General features: G+C 43.2%; 1 protein-coding gene and 1 pseudogene across 3 annotated transcripts; one reads left to right on the top strand and one right to left on the bottom strand.

Moving 5' to 3' along the window:
* The first annotated feature begins 3,258 nt into the window (after positions 1-3,258).
* On the top strand, positions 3,259-9,513 carry RPS15A (ribosomal protein S15a). 3 transcript variants are annotated; one of them, XM_019468710.2, is made up of 5 exons: positions 3,259-3,373; positions 4,405-4,542; positions 5,129-5,208; positions 8,143-8,228; positions 9,380-9,513. In XM_019468710.2, the coding sequence occupies exons 2-5, from the start codon at positions 4,410-4,412 to the stop codon at positions 9,471-9,473; spliced, it is 393 nt and encodes a 130-aa protein (XP_019324255.1). In that variant the 5' UTR covers positions 3,259-3,373; positions 4,405-4,409; the 3' UTR covers positions 9,474-9,513. The 3 variants fall into 3 exon arrangements, with proteins under 3 accessions (XP_019324255.1, XP_053750475.1, XP_053750474.1); XM_053894500.1 differs by lacking the exon at positions 3,259-3,373 and adding an exon at positions 3,380-3,765; XM_053894499.1 differs by lacking the exon at positions 3,259-3,373 and adding an exon at positions 3,380-3,779.
* Positions 9,514-20,920: 11,407 nt separating this feature from the next.
* LOC128774880 (60S ribosomal protein L15-like) lies at positions 20,921-21,534 on the bottom strand (annotated as a pseudogene).
* Positions 21,535-22,770: the final 1,236 nt, after the last annotated feature.

Here is a 22,770-nt window from a genome sequence, read left to right as displayed (position 1 = left end):
TTGGTACCCTTCATGACACAGGTCAAATGGCACCTCTGTGAAATCTTCAACTTCCCAGGCCACCTCTGCATTCCCACAGCACTTCATTGGCATCCATTAAAGCACACTGCTCACTATTATATTGTTACTTAGAGGTTTGTTTTCCCTCTGAACCTCTGAACCCTGAAAGAGGGATCTGAACCTCTTAAGGTCAGAAACGTATTTTCGTCCTCTCTCCATCTCATACAAGTCCTGGCACACAGAAGACACTCATTATATGTTTGCTGAATGAATGAGTGAAATGTATTAAGAGATAGTGGTGGTACTATTTTTCTGTTTATGGGAAGGTTCTTGAAGGAAAGTGGGTTTGGTTTTTTTTTAACGTTTATTCATTTTTGAGAGACAGAGAGCAAGCGGGAAGGAGCAGAGAGAGCAGGAGACACAGAATCCGAAGCAGGCTCTGGGGCTCAAACTCAGATTGCGAGATCATGACCTGAGCTGAAGTTGGACACCCAACCGACTGAGCCACCTAGGCGCCCCGAAAGTGGGTTTCTTAACTCCCCACTGTTGTTAATGCCTCAATTAAGGTGAACTGCACATTTTTAGTAAACAAGACATGTAAGTGTACAGAGAACCAGTTCATCAAAGTAATTTTCATTAAGGGAAACCAGGGTGGTTCAGTTGGTTAAGCGTTCAACTCTTGATTTTAGCTCAGGTCGTGATCTCACGGTTGGTGGGTTGGGGGGGGGGCCCATCAGGGTGATTCTCTGCCTGGGATTCTCTCTCCCTCTCTCTGCCACTCCCACAGAGAGAGCACACTCTCTCTCAAACTAAAACAAAACAAAAAAACCCAGCTAATGGTCCTTTTGTAATGTAAATTATAACCAGAGAATTCTGTATCCTGGAGCTGTGCAAACTGAGAGTTTTGCTTTCCTCAAGGTTCACTTAGGTCATGTCTACAGCCAGCAGGGGGCTCAAACTCCCAACCCTGAGATCAAGAGTCACATGCTCTACTGGCTGAGCCAGCCAGGAGCCCCTCAAGCTTCACTTAGGATTTGAGAAGAATTAGGAGCAAGGTGGGCTGAGAGACTACTGTTGATTGAGCGCTCACTCTGTCAGGTTTTGTGTTTATTCTTCTTACTGAAGTGTAGTTGATACACAATGTTGTTAGTGTGAGGTGTACAACATAGTGAACTGAAAATTCTGTACATGATGCAATGCTCACTACAGTAAGTATAGTTACCATCTGTCACCACGTGACATTCCTATAGTGTGTTAATCTCTTTTATATGGATTATTTCATCTATCCTCATAGCAACTTCAAGTGATTAGGAGCATCATTCCCATTTTACACATGGGCAGACTGATTTATTCACCAAATATGTATCAAGAGCCTACTGTATGCCAGATAATTTTTCTAGGAGCTGTGAGTACAGCAGTGAACACAACTGACCAAATCCCTCCTTTCTTGGAACTTAATGGAGACAGTTAAATACACTTTCAACATTCCAAGTGCTATGGAGAAAATTTTAAGCCAGGCAATGGAGTTAGGAGGAACAGGGAGAAGGCTCCATGAGTGTGTGTGTGTGTGTGTGTGTGTGTGTGTGAATAGAGTCTGGGAAAGCCAGCGAGCCAGCTTCCTGGCAAACTGGAAAAATGTTCAAGTTAGAGGGAAAGGCAAATGCAAAGGCCCTGAGGTGGAGTACGCTTGGGGTGTTTCTTTGAAGAAACAAGCTAGGGAAGAATGGTGGGGAATGAGGTCTGTTGTGCCAGGGCCAGAAGGCAGGTGTGCACATCACGGAGGACCTTGTAACCTTTGTAAGGAATTTGCATTTTGCTGAGGGTGATGGGAGCCAGTGTGTGATCTGATTTAGGTTTTAAAGAGGTCATTCTGGCTACCTGTGGGAAAAACAGGGGTGAGTAAAAGGGAGGTCAAGGGTGAAGGCAGCGACCTAAGGAGGCTATTGCAAATACGTGGGACGTTAAGTAACTAGCCTCAGGTCCCTCAGCTTCGGAGAATTCACTCCCTTACAGGGTATCAGATCCCGGTTTCAAGCAATAGCTAAAGCTCCCTGTTGTTCCCATTGTCAAAATACACTGAGTGGGGGACCTGGGGGGCTCATTTTCCATTAAGCGGCTTGCTTCCGCCTAGGTCATGATCTCCCGTTCCCCAGTTCGAGCCCCACATCAGGCTCTGTGCTGACAGCTCCGAGCCTGGAGTCACCTTCGGATTCTAATCTCCCTCTCTCTCTGCCCCTCCCCCACTAGTGCTCTGTTTCTCTCTCTCAAAAATAAATAAACATTTAAAAAAAATACATTGAGCATTTACTACATGCCAGACACTGTGCAAGCCCTTTGCCCCATTATCTCATCCGACCTTTGCAATAACTTTCTAGAGTTAAGTATTATTATCCCTCCCCGCCCCGCCACCTATTTAGGGAAGGTTCAGAGAAAATACGAAGACTTATCAAAACTAGTTCTTGTCCGGGTGCAGAAATGTTGATAAAAACTACTGGTTCAGAATCCTGAGTACTTTTTTTTTTTTGAAACGTTTGTGGCTTTCATCCAAACTGTGTATCCTGGAAGTTTTAGAAAGAAACGTTTGGAGCTCCAGTAAATAATTTCTAAGAATTAGGGAGCACTGACTTAAAAATATATTTTTGACTTTGAAAAAGTAATCTAGGGGCACCTGGATGGCTCAGTCGGTTGAGTGCCTGACTTCGGCTCAGGTCATGATCTCACGGTTTGTGGGTTCGGGCCTCGCGTCGGGCTCTGTGCTGAGAGCTCGGAGCCTGGAACCTGCTTCGGATTCTGTCTCCCTCTCTCTACGCCCCTCCCCCACTCTTACTCTGTCTCTCTGTCTCTGTCTCTGTCTCTCTTGAAAATAAATAAATGTTTAAAAATTTTTCCAAAAAAAAAAAAGGAAAAATAATCTATACACAGGTGTGGAAAAACAAACCACAATTGTATATAGAGAAAAGCAAGTCTTTCATCCCAGTTCCTCAGGCCCTCGTCAGAGGCAATTATCGATTTGCGTGGGTCCTTTCAGAGATACTGTAAATACACAAATGTAAAAATCTATTCTAAATGGTGAACAGTTATTACAACAAAAATTAGCAAATATCTCAGCCATTTTCAGTTCAGTTTTTTACAGAGTAAGGGCTAGAAAGGTGTCAACGTCGATCCTTCCCACCCCGCCCTCACCTGGAGAGGTCGATTCCATCGATTCTCTGCTTCTCATCCCTGAAGAGGCTCCGCCCCTTCACCCGCCTTCTTCCAGTAGGAAATACTTTTTTTTTTGGCCCTCCTTTAAAAGTCTCGCGATAGGCCGCCCGCTTCCCATAACTCCGTGCGCTCGCCCCTCCCGTCCTCTTTCCGCCATCTTTCCGCGCCGGTGAGTACTTCTCTCTGAAGGATCCAACATCATCCGTTGGCTATCTCTGCCATCCTGCAGTCTGAGCCTCAACTTCGGTGTTCTCTGATGGTGCCAGGGCCTTCTTGGGCGGAGGATGCTGCGCTTGCGAGGGTTTGGGCAGGAGTAGAGGAGAGTCATGCCCGTCCGCTCCACGCTCTGCATTTTGGGGATCCCGGTTTGAGAAACGCAGGCCGCAGCTCTGGCGGGAACGGAGCAATCGGCCGACGGGAGAGGCGGTAGACCCAGCGTGGTCGGCGGCTCCAGGACCTCCCCTTAGTGGCTGGGGTAGCGCCTTGGCTCCGGGCGGCGGGAAGCATCGGGGACGGTGGCCGACGTGGGCCGAGCTGGCGTCCCATTCCTTCAGCCGCGCTGTAAGCTTAGGAGGGTGAGGCCACTCAGCAGGGAAAAATTGCCTTCTGCCTGGGCTGGCAGTTTGCTGGGAGCTAGCTTAGATCTTCTGGGCTCCGGGATTTCCCTTGATACTTTGTGGAACTTGAGGAAGCAGGTTGGATTCCTACTGTTGGAGCTTGAAGCATGCTTTGGGCTCCATTCTCAGTTTTCACAGCGTTATTAGAGTATCGGGCAGTTCGTGCACATTAGGATAGAGTCGTGTCCGGTGCACGTAAAAAGTTCTACTTGTCACTGTGGTACGATTGCTGCCGGGGCACAACTTTGGGTGGCACACGTACCGACGTTTTTAGTTAGTGTTAGTGAAAGCTAAGTATCTTTTGGATAAGGCTGACATCGAATTTGTTGGTTAAAGGGCAGTGTTAATAGTCCAATTGATGTTGGATTTCAAAAGTTTGGAAAACCTGCCTGGTGATTTGCAGGTCCCGTTCTCAATAGCTGAGCGACCGTAGCTGACATTGCGCGGGGGAACCTGTCTGTTTAGAGATAGGACAGTTTAATGATAGAGGCAGAAGGAAAAGGATGTGTTTGCAGTGGAATGATTGGGAGCCTTTTGATGTTGAGAATGCCGGTAAAACCCCTGTTTTTCCTTCCCTGAACAGCCATAATGGTGCGCATGAATGTCCTGGCAGATGCTCTCAAGAGCATTAACAATGCTGAAAAGAGAGGCAAACGCCAGGTTCTTATTAGGCCATGCTCCAAAGTCATCGTGCGATTTCTGACTGTGATGATGAAGCATGGTAAGTGTGTTTTATGTTTTCATGTAAGGATACTGAAGGAATCCGTTCTGTAGACATTAGTTGTGCAGGACAGGACTGGGAAGATGGGGGAGCTAGGTGTAGGTTATACTTGGAAACTCATGCAATGCAGTGGGGCTGTGGAAGGGGTAGTTGGGACATAAGCTATTCAGGAAGCGCTGAGTAAGTTAGGACTGTTGAAAAGAGGAGGAAGTTTGTGACTGTTGCTCTGTTAGTAGTTTGGGAGCTAAAATGGCCTTTCTTGGTGTAATAACTGCTGCTGCAACTGGTCGTTGAGCATATCTTGAGCTCTTCCAAGAGTTTTGGGATGGAAAGGAAAATGGTTGCGGGTCTTGGGCACAGAGTAGCTTAATGGGAGGCAAGGGGAAAATAATCCCCGTTAGAATTGCAGGGTGGGTTGTTTTGGGGTGTTGGCGGCCGGAAAAGTTTTGATTCAGAGCAGCGGTCTTTTCCTAAACCATGTAGACAATCAGTCACTTGAGGTGATGTGAGAGGAAAGTAGGCAAACAGTGGGAATCCTAGAGCATAAGCATTTAGGTCTGTTAAGTTGATAACTTCTTTTCTGTAGGTTACATTGGCGAATTTGAAATCATCGATGATCATAGAGCTGGGAAAATTGTTGTGAACCTCACAGGCAGGTTAAACAAGGTAAGAGTTGATATCTTCCACATAGAAGAACTTTAAGAGTTTCCAAACATGGTGTTAAATATGTTGTAATTGGCCTTATAAAACTGAATTAGTGGTGTGCTTGTTCCACCTAGTTAGGGTAAAAAAAATTAAGAATTGATTGAAATCATTAATTTTTATTGTCGTATTTTGATTGATTTTTTTTTTTTTTTTCCTCTAGGGTTGTATTTGCTCTAGAATTGTTAGTTGACCTAATGTTTGTGGAGTATGGGGGCTGTCTGAAGGGAGATGCCACAGGGTGGGGTGCATTGATCTCCTGATGGTACTGGTGTTTGAATATCGGATGGTACGTGCTGCCCACCCAGTGGCTTGAACTTGTGCCGAAGGAAGGTCTAATCCTATCTGTAAATAACTTTGTTCTTCGTCTCTCTTGGTGATAATGTTGTGTTTTTTGAACAGGATTGGGTTCTATAACAATATTAATACCTACATTTTTACTGGCGTGGGCTGTATGGGTGTCTTTGAGTTTCGTGCTCCATTTCAGTTTGCATTGTCAGCATAACCTGTTGGATATATTTGATCTGATGTGGCTTAATTTATTGCATGTGTTAAGGGGCAGGTATCTTTAACAAGTTAGGGTCCCTGAATTGCTACCCTACTTTTTGTGTTCAGGTTTCTAGCTTTCAGATTTGCAAGCAGCTTGACATCCTGTGGTCCAACACAGATGAGGGGAAAACAGGTCGAGAAATGAGTCGTTAGTGGCAGGGGCCAGATTGATTGGTAAGGTTATTCCCTGGTCCAACAATTTGTTTTATAAAGTTGCTTCCTTGTCTAGTGAACTTGCTTCATGTGTGGATACCTACCTAATGTTGGATGAAAACTACTGAAGGTGAAGCTTTCATGAGAGATTAGAAGAGTTTTCAAGTTAATTTTGAGACTGTTCTAGTTGTTAGCCAGTAGACTCCAGCCAAAATAGAATTTGGATTCACTACTCATTGTCACTCAGACCCTCACAAAGTGTTTTTGAAGTAGAAGAGGGTGTGTTTTCCTACTCTTAGGAATTAGGAAGCTGACTTAGGCCCAAGGTGCCCTCATCTCGCACTGCCCAACAGTGGCAGAGCTGGCTCCAGAACATAGTTGACAGTGCATTATAAAACTGTCCCACAGAATGACTTGAAGTTTAAAAAACAAAGACAAAAACCTCTTAAGTGCTGTGCACCCAATTCCTCTCGAATATTCACTATACATAAAACTGGATAAGTTTGAACAGTATTTCCCAAGTGGAACTCCTTTGTGGCATTCTTGTTCTGTGGTAGCTTGAAAAATGGTGGCAGTTGAGCTTTCTGACCTTAGCTTTCTAACCTTGGTGGGGCAAAACAAACATCAGTTTTCAGTTTTTCTCAGCTTCAGTTTTCCTCCCTTGTAGGACACCGTTGCCTCAGTTTCCTTCATGCAAGAGATGGATGTACCCTTACTGTGGAAGTTTAATGGGGCTGAGAAGTAAGGTAGTGTTTAGAAATTAGATTGAAATTCCGGTTTTGGTCACATCCTAAGATTTGTGTGGTTTAGGAGAGGTTTAATTCTTTCAGCCGAAAGAGATTTTGCTGCTGGAATAAATAGAAGCCTGGGTGTGGTCGAGTGGAGGCCTCACAAGTCTACCGTTACAGCTTGCTTGGAGGAAGAACTGTTTTGCCCTTTTCCTGTGTCTGTATTCCTATTTTCCATTGTGGGGTTGCTCTTGACAGTTGACACCATAGCTGACAAGGTCTTGATGAAAAGGAAAACCTGAGTGGGTCTCCTGGCTTAGGGCATTTGGGCCTCAGAGGCCCTTTTTCAGTTTCTTTGGGTTCAGATCTGCCTGTGGAAGTGTAACTGTTGTAAAAATTTGAGTAAGTTCTAACCTCATAGTGTCCTTTAGCTTCCTGTTAGGCATTTTGGAGTCGCAAGACTCCTGTGTGGATGTGCACACGGCTGTCTACCTGCTCTCTTAGCCCTCTGGAGTTCTATTTGAATGGTACTAATCCTGAGTGTTCTCACATGATCATCTCTGGTGTATAAATATCAGGAACCTTTCTGCATTGATATTTACAAGTGTGTTAGTGATTTGTAGGGTAGAGATGTGAGGGGGGCATATGTAGCTCTAATCAAGGAGATTTTTGATCCCCTCATGTTTTACTTTCTAAACCCAGTTGATCTAGTCAGGGATCTTGAATGAGCCTACAGTAAGCACAAACAGTCTGCTAGTGGATGTTTGAACTTTTGTTGTGTTTTAGGATTTGCATGTAATTGAACCATTAAATGTTTAGTGCTCTTGGTGACCTCTCACACTGGAAGGTGATTGTTGCTGTGTCCCAGTAGCAAACAGGGCAGGTAACTGTAAGGACTCTGTTCTTTCTGGCTTCCACCCATTTTGCTAGATTAGTTGATTGTAAATGTACCCTGGTAGTTCATTGACATGGAACAGCAGTTCTTAGATTTCAGTTTTGTGTCTGAAATTTTTTTAAGTTCTAATATTTTGCACTTTCAGCTCATAGGTGAAGAATTGGTGACCCTGCATCTTCATTTCAGCCTTACTATGTGAAAAAAAATTTTTTGAGTACAATTTTGTCTAAGTCTTAGTCTCTTATCTCTTTAAAATCTGGTTATTTGTTTTGGGACAACTAGCCCATAGGGATGTACGCAGTTGACCTGATCTTGCCATATATTGACCTGATCTTGCCATATATTGCCTTGTGTTCTGCCTCTTCTGTTTACTTTTTAAATAACTTTTTCCAGGCATAGTCGTAGTTCAATGTATTTTTGAAATGACGTGGATGTTAAGATTGCACAGAATAGTTACCCAATAAATGCTGAGTTGGTTGGTTTATATGATTATTTAGATACAGATGCCATTTGTGTTAATTTTTTTCTGGTATTGGTGAGATGTGAACGGTGTTTTCTGTTATGCTTTTACAGTGTGGAGTGATCAGCCCCAGGTTTGATGTACAACTCAAAGATCTAGAAAAATGGCAGAATAATCTGCTCCCATCCCGCCAGTTTGGGTGAGTTGACTTTCCTCATACGAAAGAAATTAATGCTAAGGATTGCTGTGGTGCACTTGGACCACTAGAGTGGAGGTTTTTTTGTTTTTGTTAGAGTAGTAATTGTCTCCATCCCCAATCGTCCTGACTCAAGGATTAGCTCTCTTGCGTTGCCATATTTCATGTGCTAAGCGACAGTGTGTCCCCTTTAATATCTGCTCTTTTGACTCCATGCATATAGTTCATATTATATTATGTTCACTGTGATCTTGTTCTATGGCTAGAATCACTTCTGAACCCTAGGCCTCTGGGGAAACTCAATCTCTTCATCCTTTTAAAGAGAAGGAGTTCAAATCCTTGCTTTCCTGCTTTAAAGCTGTGAGGCCTCGCATAACTCCTAGCCTTGGTTTCGTCATCTGTAAAAATGATAATTCTCTTCATTTACATTATCAATTGATTTGATTCTGGCAAAATACTTTCAGGCTCTGACATGATCCAGTAAGCGCTTAGCTGTTTGTGGTTAAGAATGTAAGCACCCCCAGTCATATGTTTGGTGATGTGGTTGGATTTATTCCCACTTCATGGTTACTGTTTTCCATGTATAGTGTCATGAATTATTTCTGATTATAATTATGGTGCTAATTTTAATGCCTCACAGTTTACTCTGATTCCCATAGTAACCCTTGAGGTAGCCAGGCCAAGTAGGATTTCCATTGTCCAAATGGCTGTCTCTACAATAGGTTGCCTGTGATCATATAGTAAGTGGCAGAAACAACTCAGTCAAGTTTATGTTTACGCTTTATTGCTTTAAACTGTCTCCTTCCCTGAGAACAGAAAATGACAGTTTGAAATTAAAGGAGTTCAGTTTTTGTTTGCAGTTAGGTTTAATAGCATTGTGTCTTGGTGTTAGCTGAGGGCAAGGCTGTAGGAGTGTGTTGTGTAGCTAAGGTTTTTGGATTTGGGTCTTTGGTTCCAGGAGCCATGCTTGCACTTGCTGGCCCAAATAGGCAGCCTTAGTCTCTGCACCCTATTAAGGGAAGGCGTCTTAAGCACTGATGAATGTTGGTCTTTTTCTGTACCACAAAGCGGCTCTATGTTGAACTGTTTTTAGGAAAAACTCACCAACATGTTTTTTTGTTTTTTGTTTTTTGTTTTTTTTTAACTTTCCATAGTTTCATTGTACTGACAACCTCAGCTGGCATCATGGACCATGAAGAAGCAAGACGAAAACACACAGGAGGGAAAATCCTGGGATTCTTTTTCTAGGGATGTAATACGTTCATACAAATAAAATGCCTCACTGGACTCTAGTGCTTCCCTCGGTCGTTTTGAACTTTACAGCAGAGTAGCAAGAGCGTCACTGTGCAGCCTTTGTTAATTGGGGAATGCTGTTTCCCTGAAGTGCATAAGAAAGTCTTGCCTTGTGATAACTCACACCATCATGCTCATGGCTCGTCAGAGGAGGTTGTATCTAGCCCTGGATCGCCGAATCTGGGTTGGGGTCCAGGTGGTGAAGCTTTCCCTTTCTGGAGTCTTACGCTAACCCTCGAAGGAGTGATGCCTTTCCTGATGTTAGCTTGACAGCACACATTTCATGCGCTGTTCTTAACTGTCCTAAAAATATGAGATGGCTACAGTTAACTGTAAGTGCCTATGAGGAAGCAGGCAGGAAGCAGACCACTAGAGCCCACAGCTCACTAAGATTTATTTCTGAGTAAATTTGGATGGCATGTCAGTAACATATTAGAAGTATGTGTTTGTAAAATGTCAGTCAGAAAAATGAAACCTTTTAAAAACTAGTTTTATGGTAAACCTGTCACAGATGTATTCCTGGAATTGAGAAAAATTAGTTTGCTGGACCATGTCACATGGGGAATGCTTATAAATAGCTCCACCATCAAAGAGTGTAGGGTGGCTTCTGTGAAGTACACCAGGGCTCCACTCCCCATTTCTAAGCATTGCTGTCCAGTAACATAACAAAAGCCACATATGTAATTTAACCTTGCAGTAGCTGTATTAAGACAAGTGAAGAGAAACTGAATTTTTTTAATAACCTGTATGTTCAAACTTAAAATTTTAACATGCAATTGATATGAAATGGAGTTTTACTCTTTGTAATAAGTCTCTGAAATTATGTATACTGTACATTTATTTACACTTCCAGCACATTTTAATTGGGACCAGCCCCCTAACATAGCCACATGTGACTGGTGTTCCCTGTTGGACAGCACAGGCTAGATCTTGATTCTTGGAAGTTCTGTGGGTCTGGCTAAGGAGAAAGGAAGCTTGGAAGAGAGCCCAGATGGATCATTGTGCACCTGGCTAGCTGCATTTGCCAGGCAGGGGAGTAGAATGAATGGGGCAGATCACAGCCCCAAGAATTAATGGTCTTCTAAGTCCTGTGAGCCAAAGTTGAAAAAAAGTCCAATTGCCAGCCTGATTTCAAGAAGTCTACTAGGTCCGGTAGGATGTAGGGTGCTAAGAGCTGTTGGAAGGGTGTGGGTTTGGGTTTGATTTTTTTTTTTTTTTTTTTCCCCTTTTCAGAAAAGGGTGCTTTTTCACTGTTTTGATTGTTTTAGTAACTCCTGTAAGACTACTTTCTGACTTCCCGGTAGGTCAAGCAGTTTTCAACACTGAAGTAGTAGGGATGTTGACTTACCACTCCCCTGGTTGTAAGCTGATGTCTGGCAAATGACAACTTCTGTGGGTCTCCCTGTTAGGTAAAAAGAGAAACTACCTCAAGGGATGCTAACAGCGCACTTGGAACAGCTTGGGGCCAGGGCATGGCCAGCATTCAGGAATGTAACTTTTTTTTTTAATTAAAAATTTTTTTAATGTTTATTTCTGAGAGAGCATGAGTGGGAGAGGGGCAGAGAGAGAGACACAGGATCTGAAGCAGGCTCCAGGCTCTGAGCTGTCAGTACAGAGTCCGACACGGGGCTCGAACTCAACAGACTGTGAGATCATGCATGACCTGAGCCGAAGTCCGACCTGAGACGCTCAACTGACTGAGCCACCCAGGCGCCCCAGTAATGTAACTTTCTGAAAGGAGGAAATCCTGTAAGAAGATGTGGGAACTAGCTAGGAATGCCAAGACTGGCCCTGATTAGTAGGCCCCACTTAATCTTAGAAGAAAGCAAGATGACAGGCATGTCTGGATTTCGGCCCTATGATGTGCTTAGGGGTTTAGCAAACCAGAATTGAAGTGTGCTTTTCCACTAAGCCATGATGTCTTCATCTGCATAATGGGAATAGTGGAAAACCTACTTGAAAGTTGGGGGAAAGATGACGTTATGTAAAACGGCTAATTAGCGCTTGGCAGTCCTATATGTAGTATTTCTCAGAGAGGTGAAGTGAGTCCAGAAGAATCTTAAAAGAGCTGATTGATTTCTCTTAATGCCAAGATTGTGAGCTCCAGGAAGACGTCGTGTTTTGTTTACTGTTGTGTATCCCCCTAGACTGATGCTTTGGCACAGTGGATACCTCTGAAAGTGCATCTTGATTGAATGAATCATCCTCTTGGGCACTGATTCTAAATACTAAAATAGGACAAAATGGTTCCATTTGTTGTCAACATGTAGTGGGGATCTGTCCTTTGAAGTGGTCATGGGTAGAAAGAAATAGGTGCTAAGGTAGGGAAAACTGAGTGGCCAGTTGATGGGTTTAATGGCAACAGTTCCCTTGTGTTGATGAGGAAGCAGATGGTTTTAGCCCATATTTCTGAGATCCAGTAAATAGAGTAATAACATGATCTGAGAGCTGGTTGCCCTGAACTAGACTCCCGAGGTTTGAGGATCTGGAGACCACTTAGGTTCCTGCTGACAGGATAGCTTACCTCAGAGGTGTGGTGTGAACCCAGCCTTTCCTCCCAACCTGCCGCTCCCACACGCAGGCAGAGACCAGGAGGTGAGTGTGGGGCTGCCAGCATTTTGATCATCTGAGCCTACCAGATGCATTTTGAGTCCGTGTTTTTTAAAAGGGGCCTCAGCACCTATCCAGATCCTGGATTTTTAACCTAAAACCTATAGACAGATGACAGACGACCTTTATGAAAACAACATGCAAGATTGATACTCATGCATTTCTTTTTGGAGAGACATTCCATAGAGCCTTTGATCAGAGGGTGAAAGAAATTTAGGAAGGTTAAAGATTCACACTACCAAAGACCTCATCTTAGGACATCTGTGTCCATGGTTAGTGTGTGCGGTGTTCTCATTTACAGGCTCTTTGACTTTACCTTTGGGTAATGTGGGTTCACTCTGGCAACGGTGCCAGATAGAGGAGCTCTAAGTTCTTAGGGTAAGAATGTCTTTCTTGGTCAAGTCAGCATCTGAGAGATGGCTTCACTGCAGGCTAAGTTTGCTTCCCACTCCTGACCCCAAAGAAAGCAAGCTCTGGGACATCCCAAATTTGGTTCTCACTTGATTCCTAATTCCAAAATTAACCACCCCAAATGGCCCTCACCTCTGAACCTTGGTTAAGGCTCACCCCACCTGGAATGCCTTTTTCCTGTTCTCCGGAGATGTTCCTAGGAGCCAGCTTAAATGTCTCTTCTGCCATAAGTCTTCCTCCAGAAGAATATGTGCTGTTACACTTTTCTCCTAAAGATAAGAATGCATTAATAAGTAGTTTCTTTGCTCCTAAAAATAAGAATGCCTGTTGAATGTTTACTATGTGCCAGGCACAGAATTTAGCTTTACATCTACCATCTCATTTAATTTCAGCAATTCTACCAAATGACTACTAGTAATTACTGGCTCTAGTTTTTCAGCTGCAAAATGAAGTGCAAGAGTTGTGAAGCCGTGTGTTCAAGATGCTATGAAATGGCAAAGTCAGGATTTAAATGTACAGACTTTCCTGGCCCTTAACCATGTTCTGTCATGCTTTCTTGTCTTCACTGTACCTAGGGCTTATGAGATACTTAACATGTCTAGGTGTTTAGGGTACAAGGGCACAAGCATCTGGTCCCCACCCTCATTGCTCATTGGACCCTTTTCATCTGTAATAGACTGACCTCTCCATGGGGGGGGGGGGGGGGGGGGAGAAGCCTGTTACTCATCTCTATAACCAGCAGCTAGACTATCAAAGGGGATATTGACATGTTTAAAAAAAGTCCTTTCTGACTCTTCATGGCTGTGTGGGACAGCATGCTTTTTTTTTTTTTCTTTGAAGTTTGAGAGAGTGTGCAAGTGGGAGAGGGGCAGAGGGGGAGAATCCTAAGCAGGCTCTACTGTCAGTGCAGAGCTTGGTGTGAGGTCAGTCTCAGCCATGAGATCATGACCTGAGCTGATGTTAAGAGTTGGGTGCTTAACCAACTGAGCCACCCAGGCACCCTGGAGAACATGCTTTTTTTTTTTTTTTTCATTATATGAAATTTATTGTCAAATTGGTTTCCATACAACACCCAGTGCTCATCCCAAAAGGTGCCCTCCTCAATACCCATCACCTGCCCTCCCCTCCCTCCCACCCCCCATCAACCCTTAGTTCTCAGTTTTTAAGAGTCTCTTGAAAGCATGCTTTTTAAAGTGGAATCCTGTCCAGCACCCGTGCTGTGCTGTGTTGAGTCCACAGATTTCCATTGAGCCAAGAATTGGGAGTAGAGTGGGATGTGGGCGGGATTCAGTGTAGGGTTGTTGTCCTGGTGTTCAGGTCCCCCCTTTTATGTTTAAGTGATTTAACGGGCAATGGGATTGCTGAAGACCATACAGAAGATAAACCAAAGGAGGCAATTAAAAAAACCATGCTTAAACAAATGGACTTTGGAATCAAATGCCTCCCTCAGTGTGTGACCTTGGGCTGTTTGCCTTGCCTATGTATTAGTTTCCACATCTTTAATATAGGGATAATAGTAATACTTCTGTGATGGTTGTGAAGATTAAATATAATGCTTGTGAAATGCTGGAGTGATAATTAGAGCTATTTGCAAAATACCCTGGTTCTTCCCCTGCCAGGCACATGCACTTCCCATGTGACCATTTCTGGCCAGTGAATTTGCTGTGAGTAGAAGTACTGTCTGTACCTTCCAAACTGGAGCATTTAGTGGCTGGTGTGAGACCTTTGTGCCTGTTTTTCTGCCATGGTGATGGGTGCTATGCAAGAAGTAGCTGCTTCATTACTCCAGGCCTCAGTGATGGTGACCGTCCAGAAGCTCCAACCATCTACCAGTGGGAGCATAGGAAGAACAAGAAATCATCTGATGATTTGGTTTGTTACATATCTACTGATATAAGTGTTTAGACCAATCTCTGAGATTTATTAAGGGTTTATGTACTAAATTACAAAAAGGAATAGGATGGAATGTAGAATAACAAAAGCGATTCTTTGGGTGGGTGTATGAGACTATAGCACTCTCTGTTCTGAATGTAGTTTTTTTTTTCATCAACTACCTCTGTCCCCCTCCAGGTGTCCATGTGGGTCTTAAATACCCCACTCCCCAGCCCTCTGACACAGATATTCAGTCCCTGGAGGGAGCACCTACCGCAAATCAGGTTGAAGATACATTAAGATATTTTGAACTTGGGAGATGTGAAGTTTGTCTCTCTAAAATGGTGGAAATTATAAGATGAAAACATTGAGTGCTCCTGGTTCTCATTATTTCTGCCACGTGAAAAAGGTTACTTTGGGCAAAAAGGATGGTCTGTGAATGAGCAGCACAGATCAAGTCTTCGTGTGGTTGAGTCTGGGCTCTCCCTGAGATGCTGCTACACCCCTTCCCACGTTTGTATTTTGTGAGCACCGAATAACATTCTCCTCTTTTACTTAAAAAGAAGTACTTGTTTGAGCTGAAAGCTACTAGTTTGGGCTAAATTTTAGTCATTCATTTGCATACTAATACAGTCCTACTTCCAGCTCTTTCCCTGTTGTGTTCTGGGACTTTATGGGGTTCGATCTTGCCCTTCCTCAAATGAGGGATGGGAAATTGGTTCTCCCTCCTTTATCAGTTAGTGTTCCTCAGTTGCAAAAAACCTCTCAAGCTAGTCTAATTTATTGAAGGATATAAAATAACTCGTGGAATCTCTGGAAGGGCCAGAGAATTCGTTTGGCCTTTGCATCTAGGCATGGATTTTCCATTTTACTTCTGGCCCATTCTTTGGAGAACTGTAGCTGCTTCTGGACACACAGCTCCCTCTGTGACCCTGTGTTCCTAACATGCTCCTGAGTTCTTTGCTGTTTCTAGAAGCTTGAGGTTTCTCTGTTACCTTTACTAGAATACCCTTGGTACCATGGACATTTTGGGTTGGATAATTCTTTGTTGGGGTGGGGAAGTCCTGTCTTGTGCATTGTAGGATGTTTAGCAACATACTTGGCCTCTCCACACTGGATGCCACTTGAGACAACCAGAAATGTCTCCAGGCATTGTCACATCCCCCAGGTTGAGAAGCGGTGCTCTATAGGTCAAAAGTTAACAACCCAAATGCAAACAGACAGCGCCAGAGCAAAGTTCAGAAGTAGGCCTGTGTGCCATTCATCTATATAAAAGTTGTAGTTCAGGCTATCAAGCTGTTTAATAAAAAAGGTTCTGTCCTCCTACCTTGACAACTTCATAACACCAACCCCCCAAACAAATCTTTTTATGTGATAAAGTTGACAAAATATCAAAACAATTTGATTGTTGGATATATTTAAGTTGATGGGCCAGCAATATTTGGGTGAGAAATAAAATGAAGACCTTCGTGACTTACAAACTCTTATATATTTATTTCTTAAAGTTTATTTCTCTTGCCTTCATTTCCATAAAATCACTAAATAGGTTGTTATAATAAATTTTTTTGTGTAATTTGTGTTCTATTGGCAGTAATGACTCAAAGGACAAAATATAATTTTCCAAAATTTACAATTTCAGAATATAAAAAAAGTTTGAATTTATTTTCAGAGAAAATGTAAATGAAGGTTAATGTAAAAAAAAAAATTAAAAATTTAAATGTTCAGAAACGTCAGTAAGGTTTTCTAAAATATTCAAAAGTATTTATTAAAATTATAGGGCAAGGGCACCTGGGTGGCTCAGTTGGCTAACCATCTGACTCTTGTCGGCTCAGGTCATGATTTCATGGTTGTGTGAGATCGAACCCCGTTTCGGGCTCTGTACTGATGGTGTGGAGCCTACTTGTGTGGTTCTCTCTCTCCCTCTATCCCTCCCCTGCTCGCGTTCTCTGTCTCTCTCTCTGTGTCTGCCCCTCCCCTGCTTGTGCACTGTCTCCCAAAAGAAATAAATAAACATTGAAAAAAATTTTTTATTACAGGGCAAAATACAAAGTATTATATAAGTAATAGGTATCAAAGTTTTAAAGGAAAGTTGTATAAAGCTGAAATTTTTAAATAATATTTTCAAAATTTAATCTTATGTAATTTTGTTACACAAGTATTTGTAGTTCTAGTATTCAGTGTCAATGTAGTTGCTAATGTAAAGAACTGGTGTCACTTCATACATCTTGTGTCTAGATCTCATACATACAAATTAGTGATATAAATTGTTTAAATTGCAGAATGTTCCTTGGCTACAGTAAGCTGAGGACAGCTGAGAACATGAAGAGAAACAGAAAAATGGATGCTCAGCATTGCTGTTATGTTAGAATCTAATGCATGCATGCCACTCGAGAAGTTAATTAATTAATCTGTCATTTCTCTTACCTAAGTGCATTTTCAGTACTTCCTTCTCATCCTCTGAAGCACTTTGTGTCTACGACATTGGCAGAGGCTGGAACCCACGAACCTTTGTGACCTTTAGATACAGTTGCCTTTTGTTGAGAGATTTTAGGGCAAGAGGTGAAGCGATCATTCCTTGGGGCCTGAACAGTGGTAGTTATGCAATGGGATGTTGAGGATTACAGATCATGCAGAGCCAGTGCCAAGCACATGATCCTGAGTGACAAGAGCACCCTCTGTTCCTTCATATGTTTATTTTTTTTAATGTATTTCTGAGATACGGGGCCAATCTTGGTAGGATCTAAGTGCACTACTGGCTGGAAGGAACCTGGGGAAACAAGTCCCTGGCCTCCACCCTGGGGATCTTTAGACTCCATACAGGAATTTTCTCCAAACACAGAGTGCTCAAAAGGTGCTGGGGAACCGAAAATGTAGAATAGAGAAATCCAGGGCTGCATCCCTCTCCCAGTACAACTAATGAACTGGCAAAAACTGTCAGAATCAGCTTTTGAAGAACTCGAAAATCTAGTCAAAAACTGAAAACAAGGGGAAAGCTTGAAGAGGGAAACTGCTGCTTTATGGTGAGAGTGCTGTGGCATTTTAAAATGGCCATAGGAATGGTGCCCAAATGTCAGGTGCTGGTTGCTAGTGCCAGAAGAAGCAATATAGAACTTATTCTCAAGGAGTGTGGCTGTGGGTGTCCAGCTGTCTGGATGGTGCCTCTCTCAAGGACAGGTGGAAAGGCTTCCTATTTCTTCACTCAGGGCATCCCCAGGGCTGTCATGGCTTTCCAGGTGGCTTTTGCTGAAAGCATTTGAAGGCGCAGGTACTGGCCTCAGTGGCCTGGAACAACACCTGGGACAAGTAATAGACCAAGAAGCCTGGGAAAGAAGAGATTGGGACAGACCTATGTGGGAATAGAGCTTTTGGAAGCTTCTGTGTATGCCTGGGAATCAAGAAAGCCATGTGCAGACTAAGAGTGAGACACACATACTTGGCAAAGGCCTAAGAAGACTCGAAGCTTTCATGTCTTGCTGGGCTTTGGGCTCTGTGTGAGGAGGGAGTGAAGCTAAGGCAGAGTTGTAAGCAGCCAGAATAAACGTTCAAGGAGTTAGCCCTGACATGGTTCCATTTTGCAAAGATACAGGAGAGTATTTTTTTCTTTCCTTAAAAAAATTCTTTCTTTTGTTTGCTGCAGGCATTTAAGGTAACTAAGATACCAGCTATCTTATCCTAATAAGCTAAAGGAACGCAGAGTTCAGTGGTAAAGAGCACAGACCTCAATACAAATAGTTGAGAAAGTCTGTAAGCAAGCTAACACCAGCAACTCACAATAGGCAATGGTAAACCCTGGGAGGAAGGAAAATCTGACTTCTAGAGTTGCTACATAAAATAGAAACTGTCCATGAGGCAGCCTAGATATTGGACTTACTAGACAAAGACTTTAAACTGTCTTAAATATGCTCAAAGAGCTCGGGGAAACTAGGAGAACAATGTCTGAGCATATAGAGAATATCAATAAAGAGGCAGGAATTTTAAAAAGGCACCAAATACGAATTTTGGAGCTGAAGAGTATAACTGAAAGGAAAAACTCATTCACTAGGGAGGCTCAGTAGCAGATTTGTGCAGGCAGGAGAAGGAATCCGTGAACTTAAAGGTAGGTCAATTGAGATTATTCAGTCTGAGAAGCAGAAGGAGAAAAGAATGAAGAAAAATGGCCAGAGCTTGAGACCTGTGGTACACCATCAAGAATACTAACATCTGTGTGAATGGGAGTCCCAGAAGGAGTAAAGACAATCAGATCAGTAAAATAGAATGAGAGTCTAGAGACACACACACAGATACCATACATCTATGGCCAATTAATTTTGACAAGGGTACTAAAGCCATTTAATGGAGAAAGAATAGTCTCTTCAAAAAGTTATGCCGGACAACTGGGTATTCATGTGCAAAGAAAGTCGGACCTTGAGGAACGCCTGGGTGGCTCAGTCAGTTAAGCGTCTGACTTCAGCTCAGGTCATGATCTCGCGGTTTGAGTTTGAGCCCCACATCGGGGCTTGGACCTTGAACTCACATCATATACAAAAATGAATTCAAAATGAATCAAAGATCTAAAGGTAAGAGCTAAAATGAAAGAAAACTCTTGGAAGAAAATATGGTAAGTTTTCATGACTTTGACTTTGGCAATGGATTTTTAGATATGACCCCAAAAGCACAGGCAGCAGTAACAACAACAAAATAGATACATGGGACAATATCACAATTTAAAACTTTTATGCATCAAAGGACATTGTCAAGAAAGTGAAAAGACCTCTTACAGAATGGGAAAAAATACTGCAGACTCATGTATCTGATTAGCACGTAGTATCCAGCATATATAATGGACTCTTATAGCTCAACAACAAAAAGACTAGGTGATTAAAAAATGGGCAGAGGATTTGAATACACATTTCTGTGAAAGAGATATACAAATGGCCAACAAGCACATGAAACAAGATGCTCAGCATCGTTAACTGTGAGGGAAATGCCAGTCCAAACACGACAAGATACCACTTCACAATAGGATGGCTATAAAGAAAGAAAAAAAGCAACAGGTGTCGGTGAGAATCTGAGGAAATTGGAACCCTCAGACAATGCGGGTGGGAATATGCAATGGTGCAGCCACTGTGGGAAGCAGTTTGGTAATTGCTCAACAAGTTAAAACCAGAATTACTGTATGCCCCAGCAATCACTCTAATGTACATATTCTAAGGTATATTTTTTGTATATATACAAAGGATTGGAAACACGTATTTAAACAAATGCTTGTATAAAATGTTCATACACTGTTGACAATAGAGCCAACTTGTGGGAACAACTCAAATATCCATGGCATGATAAACAATCTGAAGTGATAGCAGACTATCACTTCTGCCATAAGAAGGAAGTGCTGATACATGCTGTAATGTGGATGAACCTCAAAAACATGCCAAGTGAAAGAAGCCAGACACAAAAGGTCATATATTGTATTGGTGCACGTATACGAATCATCCAGAATAGGTAAATCTGGGAAGAGGGGGGAACGGGATGTCTGCTTAATGGGTATGGTATTTCATTCGTGGATACGAATATGTTTTGGAACATGGAAGGGGTGATGGTTTTACAACTTTGTGAATGTGCTAAATGCCACTGAATTGTACACTTTAAAATGGTTACTTTTATGTTCTGTGAATTTTACCTCAATGAAAAAATAAAAAGAGGTGCTACACAGCCTGAAAATGTGATGGATGTCTACCACCCTGCCTCGAACAGCAGTGAGGTCTGTGCTGTTTTTGGAAGTGGCGTTTTTTACAGGTATATTTGGGGTTCCCTCTTAGTGGGATTTAAACGTGTCTTCATATGTCTGATAAGTGGGGGTGGGGCAGTGAGACCGTCAGAGGCCTAGGAAAGAACCCCATGGCCCTGTTAATCCAAGAAAAGGGGTGTTTCTGAGTTTGGCCTTGTCATTCGGTGCAGTCCGTGTTGGGGACATTCCCAGATCTGTTCCTGGACAGAGGGTTGAATGTAAACTTTGCAAGTCTGTTATTCTAAAATTCATAAGCCCCATTTGGGAGCCGTCTCACAGAGTATAAGACACAGAAGAGGAGACAGTCATTCTCTCCCAGGTTGCTGTGGAACTTACCCACGAAGGTCCTCAGGACATTGGAGGCAGCCCCTCGTGGAACAGATGCTTCCTCATGGAGCAGGGCTCCTTTGTGACCCCACGTAAGGCAGCACCTGGGGACTCCCAGAAATACTTCAGAGCACTTTGCAGAAAGTGTAGACCCCCGGGAGCCAGTAAGGCACTGGGCCAGTGAAATGATGAGTTATTATTGTTATTTCAAGGTACATGGACAGTACATCCTGAGGTGACAAGAAGTGTTTGTTGTATTACAGGGATTATTTTAAATGGGGCAGAAACCGCTCCTGTCAGCACACATGGAATCTTGAACTTGGTACAGTGCCTTGCACAGTGAAGGCCCTCAAGAAACCTATTTTTTTGGCTGTCCTGAATTGTCTATTAGGTCATTATTTTACAAACATTACTTATATTAGCAGGGATGGTGGAGCTGGAGAGTACTGCGTCTTCTCCATGGCCTCTGCGAGAAACCAGTAGTGTGGTGGGACTTGTGACCTTTTCCAAGGCCACGGCTCTTGAGGCCTGCGGCTTGCTGTCAGTCCTCCCAGCTCCCTGTGCTTGTGGGCTGGTTTGGTTATCCACTGGGCGTCAGGATTTCCTCTGATCACTTTACGGAACAGATCAGTGACGATAACAATTTCATGGAATCTTCACCAACCCGGTAAAAGGACTCCGGACTCTCAGAGCCCCACGTTGGCATCCGGCTTGTACCTCTGCAACAGAATGAAGGCTTCAGGCAAACTTGAGCTGGTTAACCCCATGATGGATGGGCTTGCCATAGGTCACACTCTTAGGAACTGGGCCATCATGCTGCACAGAGATCCGATACATGACATGACCTTGCTTGGCCTTGTACCCCAGTCTGCGCGCTTTTACCGGGTTGTGTTGTGGCGGGGAGGGGGGCGGGGGCGGTGGGCAAGGAGAGCAGAGCTGGCAATACTGCCTGCAGCACAGCCTGAGAAGAAAGCGCATTACGCCCGACTGCTTCTTCCTCTGTATCTCCTGGATGTGCTTCTAAGCACCCATTTTGGGCTTATCCTGGAGCTGATGGCTTATCCTTCCGCCAGAAGGAAAGCAAGAAATATTTTTTGAGGGGCACCTGGGTGGCTCAGTTGGTTAAGTGACTTCGGCTCAGGTCATGATCTCACGATTCGTGCGTTCAAGCCCCGCATCGCTAGCAGCACGGAGACTGGGACTCTCACTCTAGACTCTCTCTCTGAGTCTATATATATATTTATATATATATAAATAAATAAAATATATTTATATTTTATATTTAATTTATATTTTAAAATATAATTTACTGTCCAAGTTAGCTACCATGCAGTGTATACAGTGTGCTCTTGGTTTCGGGGGTGGAGTCCCGTGATTCATCGCTTACGTACAATACCCAGTGCTCATCCCAACAGGTGCCCTCAATGCCCGTCACCCATTTTCCCCTCTCCCCTGCACCTACCCCCCTTCAACCCTCAGTTTGTTCTCTGTATTTAAGAGTCTCTTATGGGGGCGCCTGGGTGGCGCAGTCGGTTAAGCGTCCGACTTCAGCCAGGTCACGATCACGGTCCGTGAGTTCAAGCCCCGCGTCGGGCTCTGGGCTGATGGCTCAGAGCCTGGAGCCTGTTTCGGATTCTGTGTCTCCCTCTCTCTGACCCTCCCCCGTTCATGCTCTGTCTCTCTCTGTCCCAAAAATAAATAAAAAACGTTGAAAAAAAAATTAAAAAAAAAAAAAGTCTCTTATGAGTTTTCCTCCCTCTCTGTTTGAAACTATTTTTTCCCCTTCCCTTCCCCCATGGTCTTCTGTTAAGTTTCTCAGGTTCCACATATGAGTGAAAACATGATGTCTGTCTTTCTCTGACTGACTTATTTCAGTTAGCATAATACCCTCCAGTTCCATCCACATTGTTGCAAATGGCAGGATTTCATTCTTTCTCATCGCCAAGTAATATTCTCTTGTATACATAAAACACATCTTTATCCATATATCCATTGATGGACTTTTGGGCTCTTTCTGTGATTTGCCTGTTGTTGAAAGCACTGCTATAAACTTTGGGCTACATGTGCCCCTATGCATCAGCGCTCCTGTATCCCTTGGGTAAATTCCTAGCAGGGCTATTGCTGGGTCATAGGTAGTTCTATTTTTAATTTTTTGAGGAACCTCCACACTGTTTTCCAGAGTGGCGGCACCAGTTTGCATTCCCACCAACAGTGCAAAAGAGTTCCCCTTTCTCCACATCCTCACCAACATCTGTTGTTTCCTGAGTT

Source organism: Panthera pardus, unplaced genomic scaffold (assembly GCF_024362965.1).
Source record: "Panthera pardus isolate Hobbes unplaced genomic scaffold, ASM2436296v1 HiC_scaffold_5, whole genome shotgun sequence".
NCBI lineage: Eukaryota > Metazoa > Chordata > Mammalia > Carnivora > Felidae > Panthera > Panthera pardus.
The sequence above is the reverse complement of the archived record's forward strand: the minus strand, read 5'-3'. Positions and strand labels throughout refer to the sequence as shown.

Excerpts from the sequence above, each read along its gene's own strand:
- RPS15A (XM_019468710.2), top strand. The coding sequence starts at position 4,410 with ATGGTGCGCATGAATGTCCTGGCAGATGCTCTCAAGAGCATTAACAAT. Across the intron at positions 4,543-5,128 it reads GACTGTGATGATGAAGCATG|GTTACATTGGCGAATTTGAA; the intron begins GTAAGTGTGTTT and ends TCTTTTCTGTAG. Across the intron at positions 5,209-8,142 it reads TCACAGGCAGGTTAAACAAG|TGTGGAGTGATCAGCCCCAG; the intron begins GTAAGAGTTGAT and ends ATGCTTTTACAG.